A 26,241-nucleotide genomic window follows, 5' to 3' on the forward strand; every position below is an offset into this window, starting at 1 on the left:
CTGCAAGAAGAGACCAAACCTCATTACAGATGGTTGTGAGCCACCATGTGGTTGCTGGGAATTGAACTCAGGACCTTAGGAAGAGCAGGCAATGCTCTTAACCGCTGAGCCATCTCTCCAGCCCCGATTGCCCAACTTCTTAAGCCTTGGGATCAGATTGGACATCACTGTCTTTATTTCCTGTTCTGCATTCCTCTTAGTTTACTGCTGTTTGTACCATTTTTAGTGGAAATGTATAGAAATTCTTGCCCAAACTTTTGAGAGTGTTTTCATATTCAGGTGGATTTGTCTCAGAAATCTCTTGTGCTGGCTGCCTTCTCAGTTTAACACAAGCTAGAGCCATCTGAAAAGAAGGAACCTCAGTTGAAAAAATGCCTCCATCACATTGGCCTGTAGGCAAGCCTGTGTTTCATTTTCTTGATTAATGATTGATGTGGTATGGGCCCAGGCCACTGTGGGCTTTGCTGTCCTGGCAGGTCATCTTGGATTATATAAAAAAACAAGCTGAGCAAGTCAGTAAGTCGGCTTTAAGTCTTGGCTCTTCTGTCGTGCTCTTTGGTGGTCTCTGCTCTGGTTCCTGCCCTGACTCCTTCCCTTCATGAAAAGCAGTAAGCTCTGAGATGACATAAACCTATTCTCCCCAAGTTGCTTTTGATCATGGTGTTTCCTCACAGTTAGAAACCCTAAAGCAGAGCTTGATACCATGTTCATGGGATATTGCTGTAATTGAACTGACCATGGTGTTTTGGGGGAAGATTGTAGAAGGAATTTGGAAATTTGAACTGGAAAAGCGGTTGAGTGTTGAAAGCTTACTGAGCGGTTGTGAGAACTTGGAAAATAATGCTCATAGTAGTGCAGATGATGGAGGCCTGGTTTCAGAGGAAACTCTGAGAGCCCTTAAAGACTATGAAGTCATTGGTTTTTCATGTAAATTCAAATCAAGAATCTGGAGTGCTGGTTAGATGGGACTGATTAAGAAGCGGTCAACACCACTAAGGTGAAACTTTTGCTTTACTTGGGACAGTTACTGCTGATTAGCTGGAGCTGGGAAATCAGTTAGGACTAACAAAGGACCAGCATCGCTGATGTGAAGACTTCTGGGAGTTTTTTCTTCAGGGTTAGCACATAGAAGTTATGGTCAAGAGGCGACTGAGGCTACAGCTCATTCTGGCTTTGATAATGTGTGAGATTATCTCACTTAGTACTAGTTTTAAGGGCATATAGGGTCACAGAAAGCAGCTTGGCATTTTCGAGAGGCCAGGAGAGGCCATTGGAGACAGCAGTAAATGTGAGTGACCACTGAGGACAGCAGCAGCTGCGGAGTGCAGCGGCCCTGAGCCTGTGAAACACGCTGGACAAACAGAGCTGCATAGGCCCTGTGGAACCTAGAGGATTGTCAGTGAGTCCCAGACATCAAGCTGAACTTTTTCTTTTAAGGATACAACATTCTGCCTCCATGTGTGCCTGCACGCCAGAAGAAGGCTCCAGATCTCTTTGTAGGTGGCTGTGAGCCACCATGTGGTTGCTGGGAATTGAACTCAGGACCTCTGAAAGAGCAGCCAGGGCTCTTAACCTCTGAGCCCCAAGTTGAACTTTTTTACATTGTTGAATTTTGGTTTTGCTTGTGATTGGGCCTTGGTTCTTCCCACTTGGAATAAAAAGTACATAGTTTATTTTGATTTTACAGGAGCCTACAGGTACACTCCTCCCAGTCCATCTCCCTTTTTCTCCCCCATTTCCCTTCAGAAAAGAGTAGGCTTCCCAGTGATACCAAATGGACACGAGACTTGGGTATTTTTAAGAGACTGAACTTTTAAAGTGTAAGAATTTTTTTTAAATTATGAGACTTTTAAAGTTATGTTTTATATTGTGATACTAAAATTAACATGAGATTTTAGGGACAAATGAGAAAAGAAAGATTGTAGTTGAATAGTGATGTGTTTGTGTGTCAAGTTGACACGTAGTCAGTTGTGCTAGCTAGGTTTTCGTCAGCTTGATGTAAGCTAGGGTCATATGGAAAGAAGGACTCTCAACTGAGGAAATGCTCCGTCACATTCACCTGTAGGACACTGTCTTCATAAATGATTGATGAAGAGGGTCCGACCTACTGATGGGGCACTCCTGGGCAGGTGACCTTTGGTTGTATAAGAAAGCAAGCTGAGCAATCCGTGGAGAGAAAGTTAGCAAGTAGCTCTCTTCCCTGGTCTCTGCTTCATTCAGTTCCTGCCATGACTTCTGTGAAGAACAGTAAGCTTTAAGATGAAATAAACCTTTTCCCCCTAAGTTGTTTTTGGTTATGGTGTTTATCACAGTAGAACACGTCCTGAATAAAATTACTTTGGAAGAAGTAGCCTTCAAAGTCAATAGATTCATAAAGCACAGAACAGTAAATTGAATGCCCAGACTGAAAAGCATCCCAGCCTGATGAAGGGACAGGTAGCCCATCCTTTCTGACTGCTGCTGAGTTAGATCTTATATGGAGTCCTTTGACAAGGTTGGTGTACAGTGGAGAGGATGACTTGGCCTGCTCAGGCTTCAGCCCCTCCTGTAGAATTTACTCTCTCTTTTACTGTCTGCTCAGTTGGTGGTCCTGCTGGAGTTTTTGTTTTCATCCCTAGCCTTCCTTTCCTCTTTTTCTTTTCTCCCTTTTCCTGTCTCTCCCCTTCCCTGCAGTGGGCTACCAATCAGCTCCCAATTCATGACTAGATACTTATTATTAGTTATGAATGCTCGGCTTTAGGCTCGTTTCTTGCTAGCTCTTATAATTAATTTAACCTATTTCTCTTTATTCACACTTTGCCTCAGGGCTTTTTACCTTTCCTTCCTTCTGTGTGTCTTGTTTCACTGCTTCTCATGTCTGTCTGGTGGCTGCCTGGCTTCTGGTCCCAGGTGTGTCCCTCTCATTCTCCCTTGTTCTCTCCTTCTTTTCTCCCCCCCTCCCCCTCTCTCTCTCTTTGGTTTTTCGAGACAGGGTTTCTCTGTGGCTTTGGAGCCTGTCCTGGAACTAGCTCTTGTAGACCAGGCTGGCCTCGAACTCACAGAGATCCTCCTTCCTCTGCCTCTTGTGTGCTGAGATTAAAAGTGTGCTTTTTATTAGACCAATCAGGTGCCTTAGGCAGGCAAGGTGAAACAAATGCAACACATCTTTACATAATTAAACAGATGCAGCACAAGTAAATGTAACACATCTTTTCATTGTTAACAAAGGCAGCAGAAACAAATATAACACTTCTTTACACAAGTAAATATTCCGCACATAAACAAAAGTAGCATCTTTACATAGTTAAATATTCCACAACTTCCCACTTTCTCTTTCCTCTTTTTCTCTTCCTCTAGCCAGCTTCAGTGAAGACCTCCTCTCTTACCTGCAAGTATAAAGGACTGTAAATGCAAAGAGAACTAACTAGGAGGTTAAGCAATCAGTATTTAGAAATTTGGGCTGGAGGGGGCTGGAGAGATGGCTCGGTGGTTGGGAGCGTTGCCTGCTCTTCCCAAGGTTCTGAGTTCGGTTCCCGGCTACCACATGGTGGCTCACAACCATCTGTAATGAGGTCTGGTGCCCTCTTCTGGCCTTCAGACATACAGACAGAATATTGTATACATAATAAATAAATAAATAAATAAATAAATAAATTTGGGCTGGAAAGACGGCTCAACAGGGAAAGGTGCTTGCTACTGAGTCTGAGGACTTGAATTCAGTCTCCAGAACCCACTTGGTAGAAGGAAAAAACCAACTCCTTCAGGTTGTTCTCTGATCTCCACTCAGATCTACTCCCCAGTAACTTACACAAACAGATGTGATACAAATGAAAAGATAATTTTTTAAAAAGAAATAGTTGTTAGATACTGAACAGTAGCAGAAAAAAATAACATCTTACATTTGATAGTGTGCTTTCTCATAGGTTATTTTAGTTTTTAAACATCCCTGTGAGGCACTGCTGTCTCAGTTTGATAGTGGGTAAAACTGAAAAGGTGAGGTAGGAAAATGATTGTGGTTGAGTTCCTGCTGTGTTACATACCAGGTGCTGAACTCAAACTCCCGTGGGGTTAAGGTCCCAAAGGAGAAGAACACAGTCGGAGAGTGAATCGAGATGGCTGCCCGATTATTGAAAAAGGCGACACCTTTTATATACTCTATAATTGTACAACGGATTAAATGAGAAAATGGATGAATGTGAGCTGGAGTGTGGCTTTTGATCTGAGGTTGAGGAAGCTAGCATTGACCTCGATAAGCTAATAGGCACCAGTCATTGTTAATGGAGGGGTCACAAGTTCCTCTTGCTAGAGAGAGAATGACTCCCTTTTGACAAGCAGGAATTTTCTTCAAGCCCCAGAGGCACTTTTGGGAAAAGGATTTTCTTGGGGAACCAGATACCTCATTATAGAATGTTGCAGTTTTTTATATGACTTAGTTTTCCAAATATCTAATCCTTAAAGTGAGCAAAGACAAAGCTAGACAAATATTACTGTGAACCTGAGTAGACCTTAGAAATTTAAATCTTTTTTTTTTTTTGAGTCAGTTTCTCTGTGTAACAGCCCTAGCTGTCCTGGAACTAGCTCTTATAGATTATGCAGACCTTGAACTCACAAAGATCCGCCTGCCTCTGCCTCCCAGGGTGCTGGGATTAAAGGTGTGTGTCACCACTGCCCAGCAGAATTTATAAATTTTAATTATCAAAATGTACCTTACTTATCAAGCTTATGTTACTTATCTAAATTTTCTAGCCGCCTGGTGTTAGCTTGTGTGGGAGTAGGCAGAGTTATGCTATATGATTCCATGGTAGGGGGGGATTTTTTTTCCAAAGAATTACTTTGTTTTCCAAAGAATTTAAGAGGCTACCATTGTATACATCCTCATCTTCCATTGAAGCCCACAGCTTAATACTGAGAATCATTAACAATGAGACTTGTCATCCAAAAAGTTGAAATGCTGCGACTTTGTCAAGCAGTAATAATCTCCATGCAGTCTGTGACAAATAGGAACTTTGGTGATTTATCCAAGATTATACAGCTGGAAAGAATAGAGATTTGACCCTGGGTCATTGCATGAGTGCCATTCAATGCGGGACACATATTAGACGTAAGCAGACTAAGTGGATTGTGGATATATGCGGGCCGTTTTGTGATAGGGACTCACCTAAACATTTCTCCCTCTCTCTTCCAGCATCTACCACAAGCTTTAGTGGATCTGACAGTGAGACTGAGGGGAAGCAACCCTGCGCGGAGAGTTTTAAGGATGACTTCAAAGCAGATTCCCTTGTGGAGGGAACATCTTCTCGCTATTCCATGTATAATAGTGTTTCCCAGAAGCTTATGGTATGTTACTGTTTAGAATGGATTTCTACAGCTGCCCAGGAGCGTGAGAGAAAGAGGGCAAGTGTGTGTTGGATTTGGGGTGGGGCACAATTGGCACAGGCTAGGTTGTGAGTATTTCTCCTCCACTTTCTGGCTGTTGGAATTTAGTAGAGAAAGTGTAGCCTTCTCTCAGTACATGTGTCTGTCATGTTGGAATCATCCGTGAGAAGTGTCAGTGTCTCCTGTCTTGCCCAGAACTGGATCACGGTTTAGTACCCACATTAATTCATGCCCGTCATACGCATGTGTGGGTATGCTTCCCTAGACATGGGCGTGTCACAGTTGAGGTTCCTGCTGTTTTGCTCTAGTGAATACTCTGAAAAGAAAGGACTCACTTCCTGTTGGTGCTGAAAATAAATGCAAATAGCGTGGGCTCTTTCCATGGAAGGCCCTGCTGTCCTCCCTAGCTTTCACATACACTGACAGGTAGCAAAGGAAAGGGGAAACCTACTCAATTTCCTTGTTAAAATGTAGTGGCCGTGCAAAGTTTGTCTTTTGTTCAGCCTCACCAGTGTCATGATTGGCTCCAGAATTTTGTTGGATTAGTTTAAGATTGAGATGTGCTCCTGCTGAAGTTAGAGGTCAGGATGCCGTTGAAGCCTGTGAGCTTTGGTCATTGGAGATGGAGACGCTCATAACTTAGCCCCTGACCCAGGGAACGGACCTTTGGCTGCTATACAGGATCTGCCCAGTCTGTAAGCGGCAGTGCCAGCTTTCAAACAATGTGACCCTCCAGGAGGAATTAGACCTCTGTATTGAAGCTCTTTGAGTAAGAATCTGTAGGATTTGGGACCCTGCTCTTTGAGGTCTTACCTTTGTCTAGTAACTCTGGGGGTTATAGACAGGGAGGGCATTCAAAAAGGTGTTTCTGTGCCAGGACATTAATGTGTCCTCCTCTGTTCTATATGAAGCAAACTTTCAAGTTACTCTAACTGAATAGGCTCCTGCAAGCCCACAATCCTGGGTAGAAGCTGCTGCTTGAAGCTGCTGTAACCTAAATTAGGTTCTCTTCATTAGCTCTATCTGGGATCTCATTTCCCCTTAATATGACAAAGTAGCTGAAAGGGAGAGCTGTGCAAATGTCCAGTGAGAGTCATTAAGTATTCTCAGTGCTAATCACGCTCTACAGTCCCCTTTCATGTATCTAGTGTCAGGTTGTCCTAGACGGCACCTGCAGAATCGATAGCTGCCAACCCACAGTGAGTTATTTATGCTTCTTTTCATCATCAGGCTAAAAGGCAAACTTTTACTCATGTATTTCTCAGGGTTTATCACAGTGTATGATCTGTGATAGGGACTAAGTAAATGTCTGTTGACTGAATTAATTGTGCTTTGTTCCTTTTTCAGGCCAAGATGGGCTTCAGGGAAGGGGAAGGATTAGGTAAATACAGCCAGGGTCGGAAGGACATTGTGGAGACCTCCAATCAGAAAGGCCGTCGTGGTTTGGGTCTGACACTGCAGGGTTTTGATCAAGAGCTGAATGTGGATTGGCGGGATGAGCCAGAGGTAAGCTGGTGAAGGTGCAGGAAACAGGAAAGCTGTTGGTGTTTTTGAATGGGTGGCTCTCTAAAACCCTGGGGAAGCAGTTTGAGCAGGGTGGTTAGAGGGGTTCAATGTTAGCATCTTAGATGGAAGTGTGCTGACTAGATTGATGTCAGCTTGACACAAGCTACATTCATTTTAGAAGAGAGAACCTCAATTGAGAAACTGCCCCCACCAGATTGGGCAAGCCTGTGATACATTTTCTTGATAGATAATTGATGTGGGAGGGTCCAGCTCACTGTGGGCAGTACCAGCCCCAGGTTGGTAGTCCTGGGTGTTATAAGAATGCATACCTTTACTTCCAGCATCTAGGAGGCAGAAGCAGGAGGACTCACAGTTTGAGGACAGCTTGGTGCTATTAAGTGCTATTAAGTACAGAGTGAGTTCTAAGACAGCTAGGACTACACAGAGAAAAAAACAAAAAAAGAAAGCAGGCTGAGCAAGTCATAATGAACAAGCCAGTAAGCAGCACCCCTCCAATGACCTCTGCTTTAGCTCCTGCCTCCAGGTTCCTGCCCTGACTTCCTTCAGTGGTGGACTGTGATGTGTAAGTGTAGGGAAATAAATCCTTTTTTTTTTGGTCATGGTGTTTGATGACAGCACTAGAGAAACCCTGACTAAGACAGAAAGGAGAACACTGAGGCTGTATTCAGAGAGAAGACTTTGTTTCTGTTGTTTTCTAGAACTAAGATGGTTCTTTGGCTACACAAAGAACTTTTTTAAAAAAAGATTTATTTATTTGTTATGTATACAGTGTTCTGCCTGCATGTATTCCCTGCAGGCCAGAAGAGGGCACCATATCTCATTATAGATGATAATGCTGGGAATTGAACTTAGGACCTTTGGAAGAACAGGCAAAGCTCTTAACCACTGCACCATCTCTCCAGCCCCACAAAGAACTTTTAATAGCTAAGTGGAATATTCCTAGTAGATTGTTAGACTTCACAGGCTAGGGAGTTCTCTCTCTGCTAGGAGGGTCCAGCAGGTGAATGGGCCCCCATTACTCCTCCAGTGCAGGATGGATTTACGAGCCTCTGATATTCTTCCATCTTCACAGGTTTTGTTATCCAGGTTGTACATGTGTTTGCTTGTGTACACTTCTCCTGTTGTACTTTTTACTTGATTGCATTTGTTGTAAGATAAACTTTTTTTGCAACAGTTCTATAAGAATGTAGGCTGTGAGCTGGCTGTGGTGGCGCATGCCTTTAATCCCAACACTCAGGAGGCAGAGGCAGGTGGATCTCTGTGAGTCTGAGGCCAGCCTGGTCTACAGAGCAAGTTCTAGTTCCTTTGCAAACCAATTCTTACACATACCAGGAAAGTGCTATATCTCCAGGCAGAAAAGAGGCTTTTAAAATTTGTTACCATGCATAGTGTTGAAGTTTTATTTATTTTATTTTTACCTTATTCTTCAAACGATCTGAAGTAGGTATAATAAAAGTGCCCAAAATAGTGATAATAATAATCTGAGATAATAGCATTACAGAGTTGAGGTTAAGGGAAGCAGCACCATTGTCTGACCATCTCATAGTGGCAGTAGATAGGCAGGTGTGGCTGTGAGCGCTGGGAACCTGTTGTAATTGTTACTGTGTGCATGCGTTCGCTGTAGAGATGCCGAGTGCTTTCCTCGTCCTCATTTGTGTGGAAGCAAGTGGATAGAGGTTCTGGTCCTGTCACTGTCAATCTGAAGTATGAAAGTTGATGTAAAAATCTCTCTTAAGGAGATAGGCTATTTTAAAAACCCTTTTTTCTGGTGAAGCCATTGCCGTTACCAGTGGCCATAATTAATTTTTCTCAGATAGAAGCTGCCTGGTAAGGAGGGTTGGCTGCACAGCCAGTTGGTAGCCACTTCTTTAAAGTGGATGAGGCTGGGTGGGCCACAGCGGGAAAGTGCTCAGAGGCTCCTGGAGCGCACGGGTGTAAAGTTCAAGGTTGTACATCTCGGACAAATCTATCCCTTGGGTAGTCTTGATGTCCAGGCTTCCATGGGGAGATTAATTCTGCTTTTATTCAACAAATGATTGTCCACTGTGTATATAAGTTTTTTGTTGTTGTATACGGCTTATAGTTTACATTTGTGCTTAAAGTCGGGATTTGAATGGGAGAAGAAACCATAACTCACTGCCAGATTCATGCACAAAGGCTTCTGTGATTTTTCTTTTTACTTTGCTATCTTAATGGTGGTAGGCTTGCCCTTGAGACCTTGCATTGTGATCCCATTTTACACCTCTCAGAGCATGTAACATTACCCTTTAATCACATTGCTTCAGTTTGCTATGGTGAATCCTTGCTTGGGAAGCAGTCTGTTCAGCTGACACTCGGGTTGACCACATAGATAGGTTTTAGAATCCACATTTTTCTAGCCCAATGGCACTTAGTCCTGGATTCACTGCACAACTATTGCAGACTTAATATGTCCAGTCCCCACATCAGATCAACCTCAACTGTCTGCTCTAAAACGTATTACTCTTTGAAAGCTCTGTAAGTGGTGCTAGTGTATGATTGGTAAGAACCCTGGTTCAGTCTGTTCAGAAAAGTACTTGAGCTGGGCAGGCACGCCTTTAATCCCAGCACTTGGGAGGCAGAGGCAAATGGTTTTCTGTGAGTTCAAGGTCAGCCTAGTCTGCAGAATGAGTTCCAGGACAGGTTCCAAAACTACAGAGAAACCCTGTCTGGGGAGGGGGGCATTTGACAAGTTAAGAGGAAGCAGACGTTAGAGATGAACCTCTGCTCTCCTAGAGTCAGTGCTAGGAGAGACTGTTTACTGGTTTCTGGTTTATTTTGTGAACAACATTTTGGGGGCATTAGCATTAGGAGGTGAGGCTAAGTGCTATTAAATCGTACCTCAGAGAACTGTATTTATGTGACACTGCCTCGGTATTTCTCTGTCCTCATTCTCTCTCTCTTTCAATATTCAATGACTTAAGTTTATTTTTCATTCATGCAAAGTCTAAAGATATGGAAACTATGTGCCAGACTGATTATAGCACTTTTTTTTTTAAAGTTTATTATGTATACAGTGTTCTGCCTACATGCCAGAAGAGGGCACCAGATCTCAATACAGATGGTTGTGAACCACCATGTGGTTGCTGTGAGTTGAACTCACGACCTCTGGAAGAACAGCCTGTGCTCTTAACCTCTGAGCCATCTCTCCAGCCTCTGTCCTCGTTCTCTTACTAAATGCCTTAGGTCAAAGACATGTTTTATTTCATTCTGGTGTTTGAGTGCCTACAATAGGTATTCATCAGATAATACTGGAACAAATGAAAGAAACATTGGAGATCCAGAAATTTTTTGAAGTATTCAGAGAATTGGAGTTGTCCTTCAGAAACTGAACTTTTATTCATGTCTGACTGCCTGCATTTAGCATCACCCATTTAGATCCTTCTTAGCCTGTCTGAGACCCTCTCAATTGTTTTGGGGAAGGACTGGTGAGTTGGGGCAGAATCCTAAAGGCCTATCTCATCTGACTTTACCCTTTTTTGTTTGTAGCCCAGTGCCTGTGAGCAGGTGTCGTGGTTTCCAGAATGTACCACCGAAATTCCTGACTCTCGGGAAATGAGTGACTGGATGGTTGTGGGAAAGGTAGGATTTCATGGGAGTATACCCAGCCTTTTCTTTCCTTTGAATCTAGTGTGTGCTTATTGCAGTTTTAGAAAAATGTGGAAGCCATGTCACAGGAGATGTAGAATAAAACTTGAATCATAGAAAAAGCAGTCATTTCTACCCTCTTTGGGGCTGGCTGCCTTTGGAGTAGCCTGTGATGTGTCAGTGAATTGTCTGGCCAGTGCTGGGCTCCGTTCAGGTAGGTGAAAGGATACCATAGCTGTCTTCAGAGTGACAAGGGCATTGTCAGCAAAGGTGTTTGTTTACTCTTATTCTGGGACACTGAAAATGAGGTGATTGATTACCACTCCAGTGTGTTCTCTAGAAGTAGGGTGTCTTTAGGAGCTCCACAAAGTCAAAGCTGCCTTCATGACACCGAGGTCTTATTCTTTTTCACTCTGATTTTCCCCATATGTCTGTGGGTTTTTCTGAAGCCAGTATCTGCACTGAGCAGCTGACTTCAATGCCAAAGCGAGGCAGGGACCACACCCCCTTCTTACTAAGCCATACACTAGAGAAATTTCCAGAAGTGGAAACTACAATACTTAGTAAACTTTGTTATGAAAATAAGGCTGTTTTAAATAAAACAATTTAGCATGTTATTCTTTTGAAGTAAGTAAAGAAATATTTAAGAATCTCAGTTTTGACTTCTTTTAATAAACTCAAACAATAACTGTTGGAGGTTTTGTTGTGTTTTTTTTTTTTTTTGAGAGTTAGGGATTCAGTTAAAACATGCTAGACAAGCATTCTTTACTGGATAAATACCCACAGCTCTCTTAGTGACTTTGTTTTTTTTTTTTTTTAATGTTTATTTATTTATTATGTATACAATATTCTGTGTGTATGTCTACAGGCCAGAAGAGGGCACCAGACCTCATTACAGATGGTTGTGAGCCACCATGTGGTTGCTGGGAATTGAACTCAGGACCTTTGGAAGAGCAGGCGATGCTCTTAACCACTGAGCCATCTCTCCAGCCCCTCTCTTAGTGACTTTGAGAAGTATAAAATTTGACACTAGGCAGCGAGATGGCTCAGTGAGTAGAGGCGTCTGTATGCAGACGACTGCCTGCAGAGAACCAGTTCCTGAGATTGTCTTCAGAACGCTACATGCATGCCATAGCATAGATGGGCCTGTATATACATGACACACACATACACACCGTGAGAAAAGCTGTTTTTGAGGTGGTAACACTTGGCTGGGCTGGACATGACATTCTGCAAGGGCTGTGTAAAGTTACCAAGTCAATGTCCAGTATCAGGCATTCCTGCCCATCTCAGAGTGGAGGCTTCCTGGATGAAGGACAGGTTTGTCAGATGGGGGAGCCCTGTCCTTCTGCTCTGGGGGCAGACAGCTTGTGTGTCTCCTTCCTGTGTGCTCTTTCCAGCCTCAGCATTTGTGCGTGCTGTGACCATATGGTCTTCTACCCAGAGCTCCCAGCACACTGCTTCATCTCAGAGCCATCTGGAACACTGCCAGAGGGATTTGGAATTGTCTCTCTGTGCTCCTCAGGGATTGATGTTTCTTGGCAGAGACTTAAGCCCCTTCTTGCTCTGAGCACTCAGAACCCTAATCTCCCCACTCTCCCAGTAAATAGTCACACTTGGTCAATGTTTATGACTTTCTTCTCCCTGTAGAGAAAGATGGTTATTGAAGATGAAACAGAGTTCTGTGGGGAAGAGCTGCTTCACAGTGTGCTGAAATGTAAGGTAAGGCTGGGTTGGGACAGGTGAGGCCTGTGGGTAAGGTGAATGGGGCTTTGCTAGTTGTTGTTGGTGGGAGTGTGCCATTTAGGCTTTTCCTAGAGATGGGAAGTACATGTGATGCATATGTTCAAGATGGTATTTTTCTGTTGTGTTGTCTATGTGGTCACTGAGGCACTCATTTAACCTGTGAGTGAGTATGTCAGATCCTGCTAATACCCAATGGGCCTGGTGAAGTTTACAGTCACCTTTTAGCATCAAACAAATCAGTATTTGAACCTCATTTCTACAATGTTCTTCTGTGTGACCATGGGCTAGTAGCTTGGGTGCCTCTGAGTTTGTCTTCTGTAAAGTTGTAGAAGGTACTTCTCTGGGTGGTTGTGAGTGTTAATGAAGTTAGAGTGTCGCAACACATGGGCGGGCACATGTTAGCTTCCCCTTACACCTTCTGGCCTGATTGTAGGCCAGGAAGCACACACCTGGGTTCTCTGAGGAGGATGTCGGCTTGAAAAGAATGATGGCTACCTCACAAAGCTCTTAGTTTTGACAGACAAGGTTGGGAATATATCCATAAGGTGACTGTGTCTCAGGTGTAATGAGGGGAGTTAGAAGGAAGGCAGGATTCTCCCCATCCCCACCCCATACCATGTGTGGGTAGATATCCTTAGGAGACCCTGGTCTTGATTTATTTTTGAGCTTTTTTTTTTTTTTTTTTTTTGAGACAGGGTTTCTCTGTGTATCCCTGGCTGTCCTGGAACTTACTCTGTAGACTTTGAATTCTGAGATCTGCCTGCCTCTGCCTCCCAAGTGCTGGGATTAAAGGTGTGTGTCACCACTGCCCAGCTTGTTTTTAAATTTGGAGTCCCAATCAAGGGATCCTGAGTACCAGACTTAAATCTCTGGAAGGTCATGGTGATACGGGGCAACATTTGCTATGAGAAACATTTTTTTACTTTTTGTGTAGCAGAAGTGCTTTTAACCCCTTAACCACAGCTAGGCACCTGATTCATTGGGGGTTTTACCACTTTACTGGCAAGGTAGTTGAGGGTCAGAGTGATTGAGTAACTTGTCGGGTTTATACAACTGGATAGTTCAGAGCTGAGATGCAGCAGGAACCCAGTTCCTCAGAGGACAGTGAGTCTTCAGACCTTGGTCCTGCCCAAGAGGACCTGATGGGATGTTTGCTGTAGAGTCTCCTTCTCTTTTGGCAGAGTGTGTTTGACATCCTGGATGGGGAGGAGATGAGGCGAGCTCGTACCAGAGCCAATCCCTATGAGATGATCCGAGGAGTCTTCTTCCTTAACAGGTGTGCTGGACACCCTTCCTTCCTCTTGTACCTCTCCACCTTTCATCTGAGCCTCAGCTTTCTGTACTCCTGGGACTGACCCATGCTTTTTCATCTTGCTTTGTTACAGGGCAGCGATGAAGATGGCTAACATGGATTTTGTGTTTGATCGTATGTTCACAAATCCCCTGGACTCTCAAGGGGTGAGATTGGTGTGCTGAGTGGACTTAAGCTTCAGTAGCTCACAGATTGCCATTTGTTGAGTGCGAGTGTGTTTTGCTCTGTATTCCCAAGATGGAGTCCTTCAGTGCTCCCTGGTCCCAGGACTGCCCAGTATGCAGGCTCTAAAGATCTGTGATTTCAGCAGGGTTATTTTCTCTTTCTGTGTGGGATCATAATTATGAGACTTTGGCCTTTCTCTAGAAATGGTAGAGCAAAATGATTTTCTGCTCTGCTACATCTCATTTCTCTGAACATTGGCCCTCCATAATGATAGAGAAAGCATAAAAGGAAATTTCATTCTAGCATTCCCTTTGGGATCGAAGCATTTTTACCCACTCCTAGAAGGTTGGTTTTCTTCACAGTGACAGGGCCAGGAGCCAGCTGTCCTCAGACCTGTTCCTACTTCACACACCCTCATTCTACTAGACCCCCACCCCATTACCCACTGGCTAGAGGAACTTATTTCTAAGGTCTTTGATGTTTCAGTTCCACCTGCCTAACTACTTGTTCCATGCTGGTAAAGCTGACATGTAGACCCTCCAGCCTTCACTCATCTCCTCTCCTTGGGCCCATCCCCATGTTCCAGGGCCAGCCAGCAGCAGAAAAGGCTCTTGGAATTAGCATCTTGAGAAAATTAGGTTGATACAATGTTGATTTAATTTTCTGAGCTCCCAGTGATTTCCTCTAAAAGCAGTTTCTAGCAGAGGAGCTCTGTTAAACTGAGGGGAAGTCATAGCATCATCTGGGCTGTTGAATTTGTCTGCCCTCAGCAGCTGCTATCTGCTTATTGTCTTTTGTTGTCATGAGAATGAAGTAGGCACCAGAATTGTACCATTCAGATCAAGGGTGGATGTTTGTTAAACCATAGGGAAATGCAGTGTGTTTGGAAAGCTTCAGGGAGTTTCTTGACCTAAATTGTTAGTGGCCAGAAAGAATGGCCCTGTCAGAGATGTGTCTTTGCACTCCACGATAAAAAGTAGTTTCTCTTTAGCCCTAGTATGTACTTCTTTTTATCTCCATTTTCCCTGAGGACCTGAGTGAAAGCCAAGCCTAGCAGGCCTGGTGTGTTTTCAGGGGCCAGCTGTCTCCAGAGGTGGGAGTGGCTAGAAGCGTAGGCATGCTGTAGTCTTAGAGATGTTTGGGTTAGGCCTGTGCCTCCAGAAAAATGGAAGCTTGGTGTGGAGAAGGAGAGAAGAGATATTCTGAGGTTTCATAATTGGTCTTTGGTGCTATAGATTATGGGAGAAGGAAAAAAGGGACTAGGAGAAGAAAAAGAAATTGGGAGCTAGATTTAGATCCTTGAGGTATTACATCATATGAGGGGGTTTTGTGCTTGAGGATGCTATTTATTAGGTAAGAAAAGCTTGTCTGTAAAGTGTGATAGAAGAAAAAGTCAATGTGGATATTTACCTTTTGTCCTTGATAATGGAAATGAGGCAGCATCAACAGTGCCCAGTTTGTGTGCAGTACTGCACTTGAGAGAAAAATACCAAAAAACCAAGAGTTTTGACTCCAAGAAAGTTGGTCTAGTTGAATATAATGCCATCTTGTATTTGTGATGACTATAGTTTTAGAAAGACCTTGGCCACAGGTTGCATTTTTTAATTCTACAGCAGCCTTAAGAAATACCTACATTCATCCCAATTACAGTTGAGCAATTGAGCTTAATAGCTTCAGATGTGCTTGTCCTTGACTGCAGTGAAGAAATGGCAGAGCTAAGAATCAGCTGTTCTTCTAGGAGCAGAATTCTGGACAGGGCTTATAAAGGTCCCTTGTTCTTATTTTGGGACACGGTCTTGTTAGGTAACCCGGACTAGCCTTGAACTCACTCCTGTATCAGCCTCCCAAGTGCTGGATGGTATATGAGCACTACTGTGCCCCAGCAAGCCACTGGTTTTGAAATCGCAAGATGAGATCATAGGTAGGCACCTTATGGAGGCCAGATACTCTTGAGTCTTTTGAGTTTCCTGCTTCCCTTTGGCTAGAGGGGCTAGAGCTTCAGGCTAAGGCCTCAGTCAGTGCTGAGAAACATTGTTTTCTTTTTGTGCAGCGTTTACAGTACTTAAACTTAAGACTGCCACATACCCACTGTGTTGGCTGTATTATATTGGTAACTTTTATCTAACTCTAAACTTATTCCAAAGTAAAGATAATTGAAGGACAAAATGGGAGAAGCACCCAGGGAGAGAAGATCATGTAGGAGGGCAGGTCCTTGAAGCTGGGAGGTGGGCAGTGTTTTTCCTCAGGAGAACAGTCTAATGATCAGGCTTCTGGACTCTGACCTAGCTTTGTTCCAACTGGTGTGGGCAGGTTGCTTTGTGTCTTTGTGTTTCTGTTGGCAATGTTCTGCTTACTAGGACACAAGAAAGGCAGAGTGTGGTGAGGAAACAACCTGAGACATGCAAATGCCTCTATGATAGATGATAGACAGAGATGCTTTCATTGGGAGTCTGAGTTGGCCTGGTTAGGAGAAAAGTGTTCAGGATATTTTGGGTGAGGGGGCTCCAGAGGATACTGGTGACTGAGGAAAAAAAAATACTGGGTGTGGAGGGCCTGGTGGGAGCTCTGGATCATACTTGCCAATAGGCTGGGTTTTTTGCCTCCTCTTCCCTGAGTTCTCCTTTCTTTTCCTTTCTGAGCCATCTGTTATCCCTGTGTCCTTGTCTTCCACTTCTCTTTCAGAAGCCACTGGTGAAGGACCGGGACATTGACCTTCTGTACTTTGCGGATGTCTGCGCAGGCCCAGGTGGCTTCTCAGAGTACGTGCTGTGGAGGAAGAAGTGGCATGCAAAAGGCTTTGGGATGACTCTGAAGGGCCCTAATGACTTCAAACTAGAGGACTTCTACTCAGCCTCCAGTGAGCTCTTCGAGCCGTACTATGGTAGGGACATTGACCAGGGCAGAGACTAGGAGAGTGGCTGCTGTGTGGGGACTTGAGGCCAAAGCTGTTGCTACCTGTGTTCTTCCTAGTTTATTAGCTGGGGTTCACTGTTGCTGGCATGAGGGTCTTGGAGCCCTTTGAAGTATCTTTTTTAAAAGAACAAACAAAACATAGGCCTGTATTAATTCCTCCTTGCAGGATTGTGGTTTTTGTGTGGTGTTGGGGGATAATGAAAGTGCCTAATTCCTAGATGAAAAGCAGCAAGGTTATTAACAAACACACATCAGCCCCTCTGGGTTGTGTGAACTACATTTGCTAGCAGACAGCTCGGTAGCTGCAGCAGTCTCCCTGCCCTGACAAGTAGACTAGGATCTGTGAGCAGATCTAAACTCTTTACTGACAGTCCTTACTGGAGGTTGATGTTGAGTGTTTTTGTCTTGATTTTGTTTTCTGTTTTTGTTTGTGTTGTTGTTGTTGTTGTTTGTTTTGGAGACAGGGTCTTCCTATATAGCCCTGGCTGGCCTGGAACTAACTATGTAGATCAGGCTAGCGTTAACTCACAGAGATCTGCATGCTTCAGCTTCCCAAGTGCTAGGATTAAATGCTCAGCTTGAATTTTTTGATGTTTAGAGAAAGGGTCTTACTTTGTGTTCCAGGCCAACCTAAAACTTCCTGTGTATCCCAGATTAGCTTTAAATTCATGGGTTGTCCTGCTTCAGCCTCCTGAATACCTGTAGGCACGAGCCTTTATGCCTGGCAAATACTGTTTTTTAGCATAAATGCTTTAAAAAGGAAGATCCTCTGCTTCAATTGATGTCTCTTGGCTGGTCAGTTCCCTTTGAACCCTGGCTTTGAGAGCAGGGCTTCAATTCTTGCCAGTCTGTGTCCATAGGTGGGATGGGTCCTGGGTTTTGGAGCTTACTTGGTATCTGTGCTCACTCTCTCTGAGGGCTCCTGGCTCAGCTCCCAGCAGTAGGCAGACTCACCAGGGTTCCTGTGTTTTGTTAGGTGAGGGCGGGGTTCTCCGGAGCTCCAGACAGCAGGCAAACTGACAGGGTTCTTGTGTCCCATCAGGTGAGGGCGGGGTCGATGGGGATGGAGATATTACCCGTCCGGAAAACATCAATGCATTTCGGAATTTTGTCCTGGAAAACACAGATCGCAAGGGTGTCCACTTTCTCATGGCAGATGGGGTAGGTGACTGTCCCTGTAAAGATGCTTTAAGGCTGTGTTGTGAATTTAGAGGGTTGTTTCTTGTTTGCTGTTCAGGGGTCCTGGTCTTGGGCATACTAAATAAGTGTGCTGCATCTGAGCCCCCCTCCCCCCCCCGAGAAATACTTTGGTTTTGTTCTTTAGCTGCCACCATAAATGGTAACTCACTGTTCATATAGTAGAGATGCACATTTTTACTTACTTTATACATTTCCCTACAATTTTTGTAAAGACTATACTATCATAGACACATTTGCTTGAGCTTACTTTGCTGACAAAAAGGCCTTAGTTGCTAAGGAGCCGATGAGGCATGGACTCCAGTTGAAATCAACTAGGCAAAAACTGAATGGGAGGCACACTGCCATTACTTGTCATCGTGGTAGTTGTTGAGGTCGTCTACAGGTGGTCTCCTAGCCTCTCATACACTGACAGATAGGTACTTAAACAGTAGCAACAGCAGCACAGACTCCTTGGAGGCCCTTGACTGGCTGAAGTGAATTTTCAAGGGCCCACCTAAGCAGCCAGAGAACCAACCGACCACCACACTGTTCAGCAGAGGCTCTCACCTAGTATCTCATGTCATGGGTGACTCCTGATGGGAGCCACCAGCTACAGGATCACATAGCTGGGGTTCAGAAGAGCCTTGTGAGCTGTGTGGAAGGAAGGGAGAATGTCAGAGGGGCCTGAGGATGCCCTGGCTCCCTGAAGCCCTGTACACAGTAAGACAGCAGATGAACAGGGTTGAGGCTGGCTAAGAGGAAGGGGCTGCTGCTATTGAGCAGATGTGTAGTCTGCCAGTTCTGCCTTTTCTTCCTTTAATGTAGTGGACAGCAAGCAGAGCTGTAAAGCTCACAGATTTTCTTTTTTTTTTTTTTTTTTGGTTTTTTCGAGACAGGGTTTCTCTGTGGTTTTGGAGCCTGTCCTGGAACTAGCTCTTGTAGACCAGGCTGGTCTCGAACTCACAGAGATCCGCCTGCCTCTGCCTACCAAGTGCTGGGATTAAAGGCATGCACCACCACCGCCCGGCGCTCACAGATTTTCTGCTTTGGTAGCAGGAGGGCTGGCCTGGCCTTTTGATTTATTTCTATTGCTTACTAATTTTAAATGTTTGTTGTATATGGTAATGTGTTACACAGAGATTTTTTTTCATACAAGTATATATATTGTACATTGAACATTCCTACCCCCATCTCTTTATCTTTTTCCCTTCTGTTATTTTTCAGTTTTCTTTTTTTTAGTCAGTATCTCAAATAGCTCAGGCTGGCCTCAGACTTATAAGATGAAGCTGGCCTTGACTTCTCATCCTCTAGCCTCTACCTCCCAAGTGCTGGAATTATAGGCATGTGCCACCATCCCTGACTTTGTTACAGAGCTAATTAAGAATTCAAAAAGAAATAAGCATTTTGAGAATCATCTTTAAGTCTGGGAGACAATGGCAAACATTACTTACTTTTATAGGCCTGCATCAGTGAGATCTGGCCTATGGGGGCAGCTTACTAGAAGCTAGTGCTCTCGCTGGCTCTCCTGTATAAAATTATAGCATGCAACACAGTGTACGGTTTAGAAGTGTTTGTCTAGTCACTCTCTGCCGTGCAGCTGGTTTCCGGAACTTTTTCATTTTGTAAAACTACCCATTAGAGCACAGTCCTTCTCCCCCCTCCCCCTGCCCCATTGCCTGCCTCTTTTATGTGAGTGTAAGCATGGTTTGTGACTGGCACCTCCTTGCTGATAGGAGATGCTCTAGGAATCACAGCATTCTTTGAGCAAACCTTGGCCTGTGAGTGTGCCAGCTAGAGGGGACGGGCTCCACAGCTAAGGACAGAGTAGTGGGTGTTGTAAGTAAATCCTTACTCTGTAATTCTTTCTGTCAGACGGGGGCCTTCGGAGGTCAGTGTAGTGGCACAGCCCCATCAGATTATTCTCCTGACATTTACTTCCTGTCTTCTTAGGACTTAAATATTTGTTTTCTATGTCGCAGTTGACCAGTGATAAGTCAGTACTTTGCGTCTCTTCTGCCTTATTTATCTCTGGGTTCCCATGTGAATTTCAAGGTTTTTTGGACCATTTCTTTGGAAAAGCAGACTTGGTCCTGTGGTTTAGGAGTGATAAAGTGGGAAGGTAGCTCAAGTTCAGCAGTTAGGCCAGGGTCCTTTGTCTGTAATTGACCACATTACTTAGATAAAGAAATTGAAATGCTGATCAGTCAGATTGTGGCTCCTGATGAGATGAGGTAAGGATGTGATTCTCAGTCCTTCCCATTTCTCTCCATCCATGTGCTCTCCTTCCAGGGTTTCTCTGTGGAGGGGCAGGAGAACCTGCAGGAGATCCTCAGCAAGCAGCTGCTGCTGTGTCAGTTCCTCATGGCGCTGTCTGTTGTCCGGACAGGTGACACCTCCTCAGTTCTCCCTCACTAAGGACTTACTGGGGCCCTTTTGACAAGAGCATGTATGGGGGTTGGTTAAGAAATTTTTAAAAAATGGACAAAGAAAAAGTAAAGAGAAAGAAACCCTTGGGGGCTGGAGAGATGGCTCAGAGGTTAAGAGCACTGGCTGCTCTTCCAGAGGTCCTGAGTTCAATTCCCAGCAACCACATGGTGGCTTACAACCATCTATAATGAGATCTGGCGCCTGGGCATACATCGAGGCAGAATGTTGTATACATAATAAATAAATAAATCTTTAAAAAAAAAAAAGAAAGAAAAGAAACCCTTGTATTGGGTGGCGGGTGGCTGGTGGCTGGGTGAAGGATACAGGGAAGAAAAGGCAAGAGTCTCCAAAGTGCTCCCTGCAGCTGATTATCTCATAAATTGCCTTGGATTTGTAATGGACCAGTCCCAGTCATCTTTACTGGCTAAGGTGACCTCCCTCACATCCTGGAGTAGCCACTGATTGCCTGGGCGTTTTCTTCTCACTCCAGGGGGGCACTTCATCTGCAAAACCTTTGACCTCTTCACACCCTTCAGTGTGGGGCTCATCTACCTGCTATACTGCTGCTTTGAACGTGTGTGTCTCTTCAAGCCCATCACCAGCCGGCCTGCCAACTCAGAGCGGTAAGGTCTTCCTCTCTGTTAGCCAGCTAGTTGGTCAGAAGTCAGCAGTAAACTCTGTGCTTCTGTCTAGCATTGACTCTCAAACTGTTAGAAACCTTGACTTTGGAGATGTGATTCTCCAATCAGAGCTAGGGTCCTTGGTTTGAGTGATCATCTTGAGGTTGCTCAGACTGCCACTTCTACAGCTATGTTTATAACACTTGTGTCTGGAATTCTCAGCTTAGCCCAGGAAGAGTGTGACCACTAATAGAGATATTCAGAAGGGATATAAGCTAGGAACAGGCAAGGGGGCGGCTATACAGAGGCACCACAGGCTTCCAAGTGCCCATATGTAAGGTAAGAGAAAACAAGCCAATCAGAATTGTCAGGTAGTTGTTATAGTGTAGTAATAAGAGCGGCGGGGCTGCATCCCCAGCACCCCGGCCGCCTGGCTAGCTTATGCCCCGAAATAATTACACGGACACTGTATTCTTTTAATCACTGCTTGGCCCATTTCTATCTAGCCTCTTCTCAGCTAACTCTCGCACCTGGACTAGCCCATTTCTGATCATCTGTGTAGCCCATGAGGTGGCTTACCAAGGAGGTTCTAGCCTACGTCCATCCTGGGTCGGAGCTTCATTGCGTGTGCCTGGGAGAGCAGAGCATGGCATCTCTCTGAGGCATCTGCTCCCGAGAGGAGAGCTGTGGAGTCTGAGCTCACTTCCTCTTCCTCCCAGCATTCTGTTCTGTTTACTCCTCCCACCTATGTTTTAACCTATGAGGGCCAGCCAAGCAGTTTCTTTATTTTTTTAACCAATGACCTTCCTCCATCATTACAGTACAGATTTTTTTCTTTTGAGACAGGGTTTCTCTGTAGCTTTGGAGCCTGTCCTAGAACTAGCTCTTATAGACCAGGCTGACCTCAAACTCACAGAGATCCTCCTGCCTCTGTCTTCTGAGTGCTGGGATTAAAGGCCAACAGTACAGATTTCTGTGGAGAGTTTGATTCCTTACATCTGTAATTAAAAGCCTTCCCAAGTTACATCTTTTGGTGCAGGGCAGTTGGGAACACCCCCATAGAGAGATAGAAACAGTCTCATGTATAAGAGAAGTATTTTATATATTTTATTTCAACACACAGTTTTATAGTATAGCACTGGCTAGCCCAGAAATTACTACTTAGACCAGGCTGGCCTTGAACTCAAGATCTGACTGCCTATGCCTCCCAAGTAGGACTAAAGGTGAATGTCACCAATTTCTATTAAAGAGAAGGACTTGAGGTGCATTTGTGCATTTTTAAAAGCATGGTATGTGTTGCCCGTTGAGCTCAGGCTTAAGGCTGAACAAAAGCTGTTTAGCTTTGTGACTCTACTGGGTTGGCGTGGAGGAATGTGCAGGAGAAGGCTCTGAGCTCCTTGGAGTGACAGGATGTCTCCTACAGGTATGTGGTGTGCAAAGGTCTGAAGGTGGGCATAGACGATGTGCGGGAGTACCTCTTCTCTGTGAATATTAAACTCAACCAGCTGCGAAACACCGAGTCTGATGTCAACCTGGTAGTTCCCTTGATGGTGATCAAAGGAGACCATGAATTCAATGACTACATGATACGGTCTAATGAGAGGTAAGCCTGCTGGCCGTGTCTGCTGGAACTGTTGGGGCAGTAAGGAAGCCTAGAAGTCATGTTTGTTTGCTCTGCTGATTCCAGGACATTGTAAGACTTTGGGCTACTTTTTGGTTACTGTTACTCAGGACATTAGCATATGCAGTCCCAAGGCTGGCAGGTGAGTCCCTGGCTCTGAAGGTGAGAAGAAAGCCTGTGGTCTGTAGACAGGTCACTATAGTCTCAGTCACTATAGTCTGGAAAAGTTTGTGCTTGCTGTCTTGTGAAGACCCTTGACTGGAGGCAGAGATGAATGGGACACAAGTGACGAGCATGTCTGCTAAGAGCCCAAACTTTGTCAGTTCAGGATTCTTTAGGTGGGAGACAGAAAGCTATTTCCCCCTTTTTAATTGCCTCCCCTCAAGCTGGAGTTAGAAGCAGTTGTGAGCTACTCCACATGGGTACTGGGAATTGAACCTCAGTCCTCTGTAAGAGCACTTTGCTTCTCTCCCCAACCCCACTCCCTCCCCCCCACACACACACACTAAAGACAGGGTTCCTCTGTGTAGCCCTGGCCTGTCTGTCCTAGAATTTACTCTGTAGACCAGGCTGGCCTCTAACTCAGAGACTGACCTGCCTCTGCCTCCCCCGTGCTATGATGTGCTCCACTACACCCAGCCAGTGCACTGCACATTCTTGATTGCTGAGCCATCTTAGAGCTCTGCTTACCTCTCCTTTTCAGATTTTTTTTTTTAATTGAGCTCTAAATTTTTTCTCTGCTCCCTTCCCTGCCTCTCCCCTCCCCCTTCATCCCTCCCCCGAGGTCCCCATGCTCCCAATTTACTCAAGAAATCTTGTCTTTTTCTACTTTCCATGTAGATTAGATCTATGTAAGTCTCTTAGTGTTCTCATTGTTGTCTAAATTCTCTGGGATTGTGATTTGTAGGCAGGCTTTCTTTGCTTTATGTTTAAGAACCACCTATGAGTGAGTACATGTGATAATTGTCTGTGTTCAGACATTTTTTAAACATTAGTTTAATATTGAATTAAAGAGCTATCTGTGTATTTTGGACATAAATCCCTTACTAGGCTTGGATATGAAATACTGTCTCCTGCCCTGTATTTTTTTCACTGTATTAATGTCCTTCGCACAAAAGTTTTTAACATTAGTATGACCTGGTGGGTTTTTTTTTTTTTTTTTTGACCTGGTTGTTGAGGACTGGCCTCAGCAAAAATACTTCTTACCAGGGTAGGGGCATGGACATTTTAGAAATATAAGTAAAGAATATGAAGACACATAAAAAATAAAAGGATAACATAAACCACAGAAAGTGTTGGGAGGGCATTCCAGTGACTGAAATCCCCCTCCACACACACTTATTTTTTCCACAGCTTTTATACCCAACATAAATGGGGGGGGGGGAAGAGAAGGTAACAAAAAAATGATACAAAGGAAACTCACATAGTCAATTGTTTTATCACTCTGAGACATCAAATCATTAGCATTCTGTTGTCTAGGTAGCTAAAGTGCTCTAGATCAGGTATGCTGAAGACCACCCTTCCCCAGGTGGCCTCATAGTTACAAAAGAAGGAGCAGAAGCACATTTACATGTCCTGACCACTTGTCAGGATGGCATGGCATATCTTAATTTCAAGAGAACCAAGCATCACATCCTGAGTTAGGATGTGCAAGGTGGAACTGGGCCTGCAGTTCTTGGCCTCCACACTGACTTCTTCATTTCTTCTGTTATTACACTCTGTTGTGGGGCTTCTCCCTGTTCATTTGTAAGATCTGCAAGTTTAGCCTCTGTGTTGAGGCATTTTATTTTAAATTATTTTTGGATATGGCATTAACAGTCTCACTTCATTTTTTCCAGATTTTCCAGACTGTCCTTTCTCTATGAAATGATCTGGGCACACTTTCCAAAATCTTCTGCTATTTCATTAGCAATGCTAATAAGTAGTAGTAAATGAGCATTTACTTCTAGGCTTTCTGTGTTGTTCTAGTGACATGTCATCTGTGAAGTGAGGTAATTTTATTTCCTTTTCATGTTTGACATCTCAAATTTTAAAATACTGAAAATGAAATCCATTTAGGCCTTCTTTCTTTTTCTGGTGAATGATTTGTTTTCTTTCCAGAAAGTCTTAGTTTGCATGTTCTGTGTAGCTTTGCTGGTTGGAACTTGGTATCCTCCTGCCTCAGTGATCCTCTGAGTATTAGGATCAGTGTTCTTGTCTTGTGTTTCCTGACACACTTCTGCATCCTTCCTGGAGAGCCTTACAGGTTCCTGTCTGCAATCATTCCACTTCAGTCATTTTGTATACCTGAGACAATCCCTTCAGTTTTTGTCTATTTAAAAATGCATTTCTGGCATGGAGAGATGGCTGACTCTTCCAAAGGTTTTGAGTTCAATTCCCAGCAACCACATGGTGGCTCACAACCATCTTAACGAGATCTGATGCCCTCTTCTGGCTGGCAGGTGTACATGCATGCAGAACACTGTACACATAATAAATAAGAAAACATTTTAAAAAATAAATAAAAATGCATTTCTTAGTTGGGCATGGTGGTGCATACCTTTAATCCCACCATTCATTTGGCAGAGGCAAAGGATCACTGATTTCCAGGATAGGCTGAGCTACATAGTGAGGCTTTATTTCAATAGAACAACCTATAGCATAAACATCCAGAAAAAAAAAAAGCATGTCTTTTTTTTTTTTGAGAACATTTTAATTGGGAATGAATTTTTTTTTCTTTTACTACTTTAAAGGTATTCCCTTTCCTCTGATAGGAAGCTATTATAAAATATTTTCTTTTTTTTATTTATTTATTCATTATGTATACAATATTCTGTGTGTATGCCTGCAGGCCAGAAGAGGGCACCAGACCTCATTACAGATGGTTGTGAGCCACCATGTGGTTGCCAGAAATTGAACTCAGGACCTTTGGAAGAGCAGGCAATGCTCTTAACCTCTGAATCATCTCTCCAGCCCCCTATAAAATATTTTCTAACTTTGTGTCTGTGTATGTGACTGATGTTGCCTGCAGAGGCCAGAGGCATTGGATCTCCTGAGGCTGAAGTTCCAGGTGGTTGTAAGCCATTTGATGTGGGTGCTTCTAACCACTGGGCCACCTCCAGCTCCCTCTATTAGCTTTGTCATTATTATCATGTGCCTTTTCCTCTGGTGGTTTTCAAGAGGCTAGAGGCTGATGTCAGGTGTCTTCCTCAGTTGCGCTCTACCTTACATATTGAGGTAGGGTCTCTTACTTGAACCTAGAGCTCACCAACTCACCTAGTCTAGCTGGCCAGTTTGTGCCAAGGATCCTGTCTCTACTTCCCCATTGCTGGGATTACAGGTGAGCTGCCAGCACTTGCCCAGCGTTTATTCAGGTACTGGGGATCTGAACTCCGCTGACTCATCTCTCCAGCCCCTTTGAAAGTTTTTGTTTGTTTCCTGTGGAAGTACAGCCAGTGAGTGAGTGCTCTTAACCTTTGAGTCATCTCTCCAGCCCAAGTAGTTTTTTTTGTTTGTTTTTTTGAGTCAGGGTTTCTCTGTAGCTTTGAAGCCTATCCTGGAACTAGCTCTTGTAGACCAGGTTGGCCTCAAACTCACAGAGATCCGCCTGCTTCTGCCTTCTGTGTGCTGGGATTAAAGGCATGCGCCACCACCACCCGGCTAGTTTTTTTTTATTAAGTGCCAGACACTGTGTGTACAAGGCTAAGGGACAGACAGTTGTTAGGGTAGCATGTTTGTCAGTGCTGTCTGCAGTTGAACTGGGTATGAGCTCTGCTGTTGCTTAGAGTCAG

General features: G+C 44.2%; 1 protein-coding gene across 3 annotated transcripts in view; it reads left to right on the plus strand.

Moving 5' to 3' along the window:
* The window catches only part of Cmtr1 (cap methyltransferase 1), an 80,292-nt gene that overhangs the window by 45,736 nt on the left and 8,315 nt on the right, over positions 1-26,241 (plus strand). For all 3 annotated transcript variants that reach the window (XM_075979745.1, XM_075979746.1, XM_075979748.1), the window contains 11 exons: positions 5,165-5,316; positions 6,703-6,861; positions 10,390-10,482; positions 12,139-12,210; positions 13,416-13,510; positions 13,620-13,692; positions 16,394-16,592; positions 17,667-17,785; positions 20,093-20,189; positions 20,721-20,853; positions 22,274-22,453. In XM_075979745.1, coding sequence (XP_075835860.1) covers positions 5,165-5,316; positions 6,703-6,861; positions 10,390-10,482; positions 12,139-12,210; positions 13,416-13,510; positions 13,620-13,692; positions 16,394-16,592; positions 17,667-17,785; positions 20,093-20,189; positions 20,721-20,853; positions 22,274-22,453 — 1,372 coding nt within the window. The remainder of the gene's footprint in view (positions 1-5,164; positions 5,317-6,702; positions 6,862-10,389; positions 10,483-12,138; positions 12,211-13,415; positions 13,511-13,619; positions 13,693-16,393; positions 16,593-17,666; positions 17,786-20,092; positions 20,190-20,720; positions 20,854-22,273; positions 22,454-26,241) is intronic.

This window comes from Microtus pennsylvanicus, chromosome 7, assembly GCF_037038515.1.
Source record: "Microtus pennsylvanicus isolate mMicPen1 chromosome 7, mMicPen1.hap1, whole genome shotgun sequence".
NCBI lineage: Eukaryota > Metazoa > Chordata > Mammalia > Rodentia > Cricetidae > Microtus > Microtus pennsylvanicus.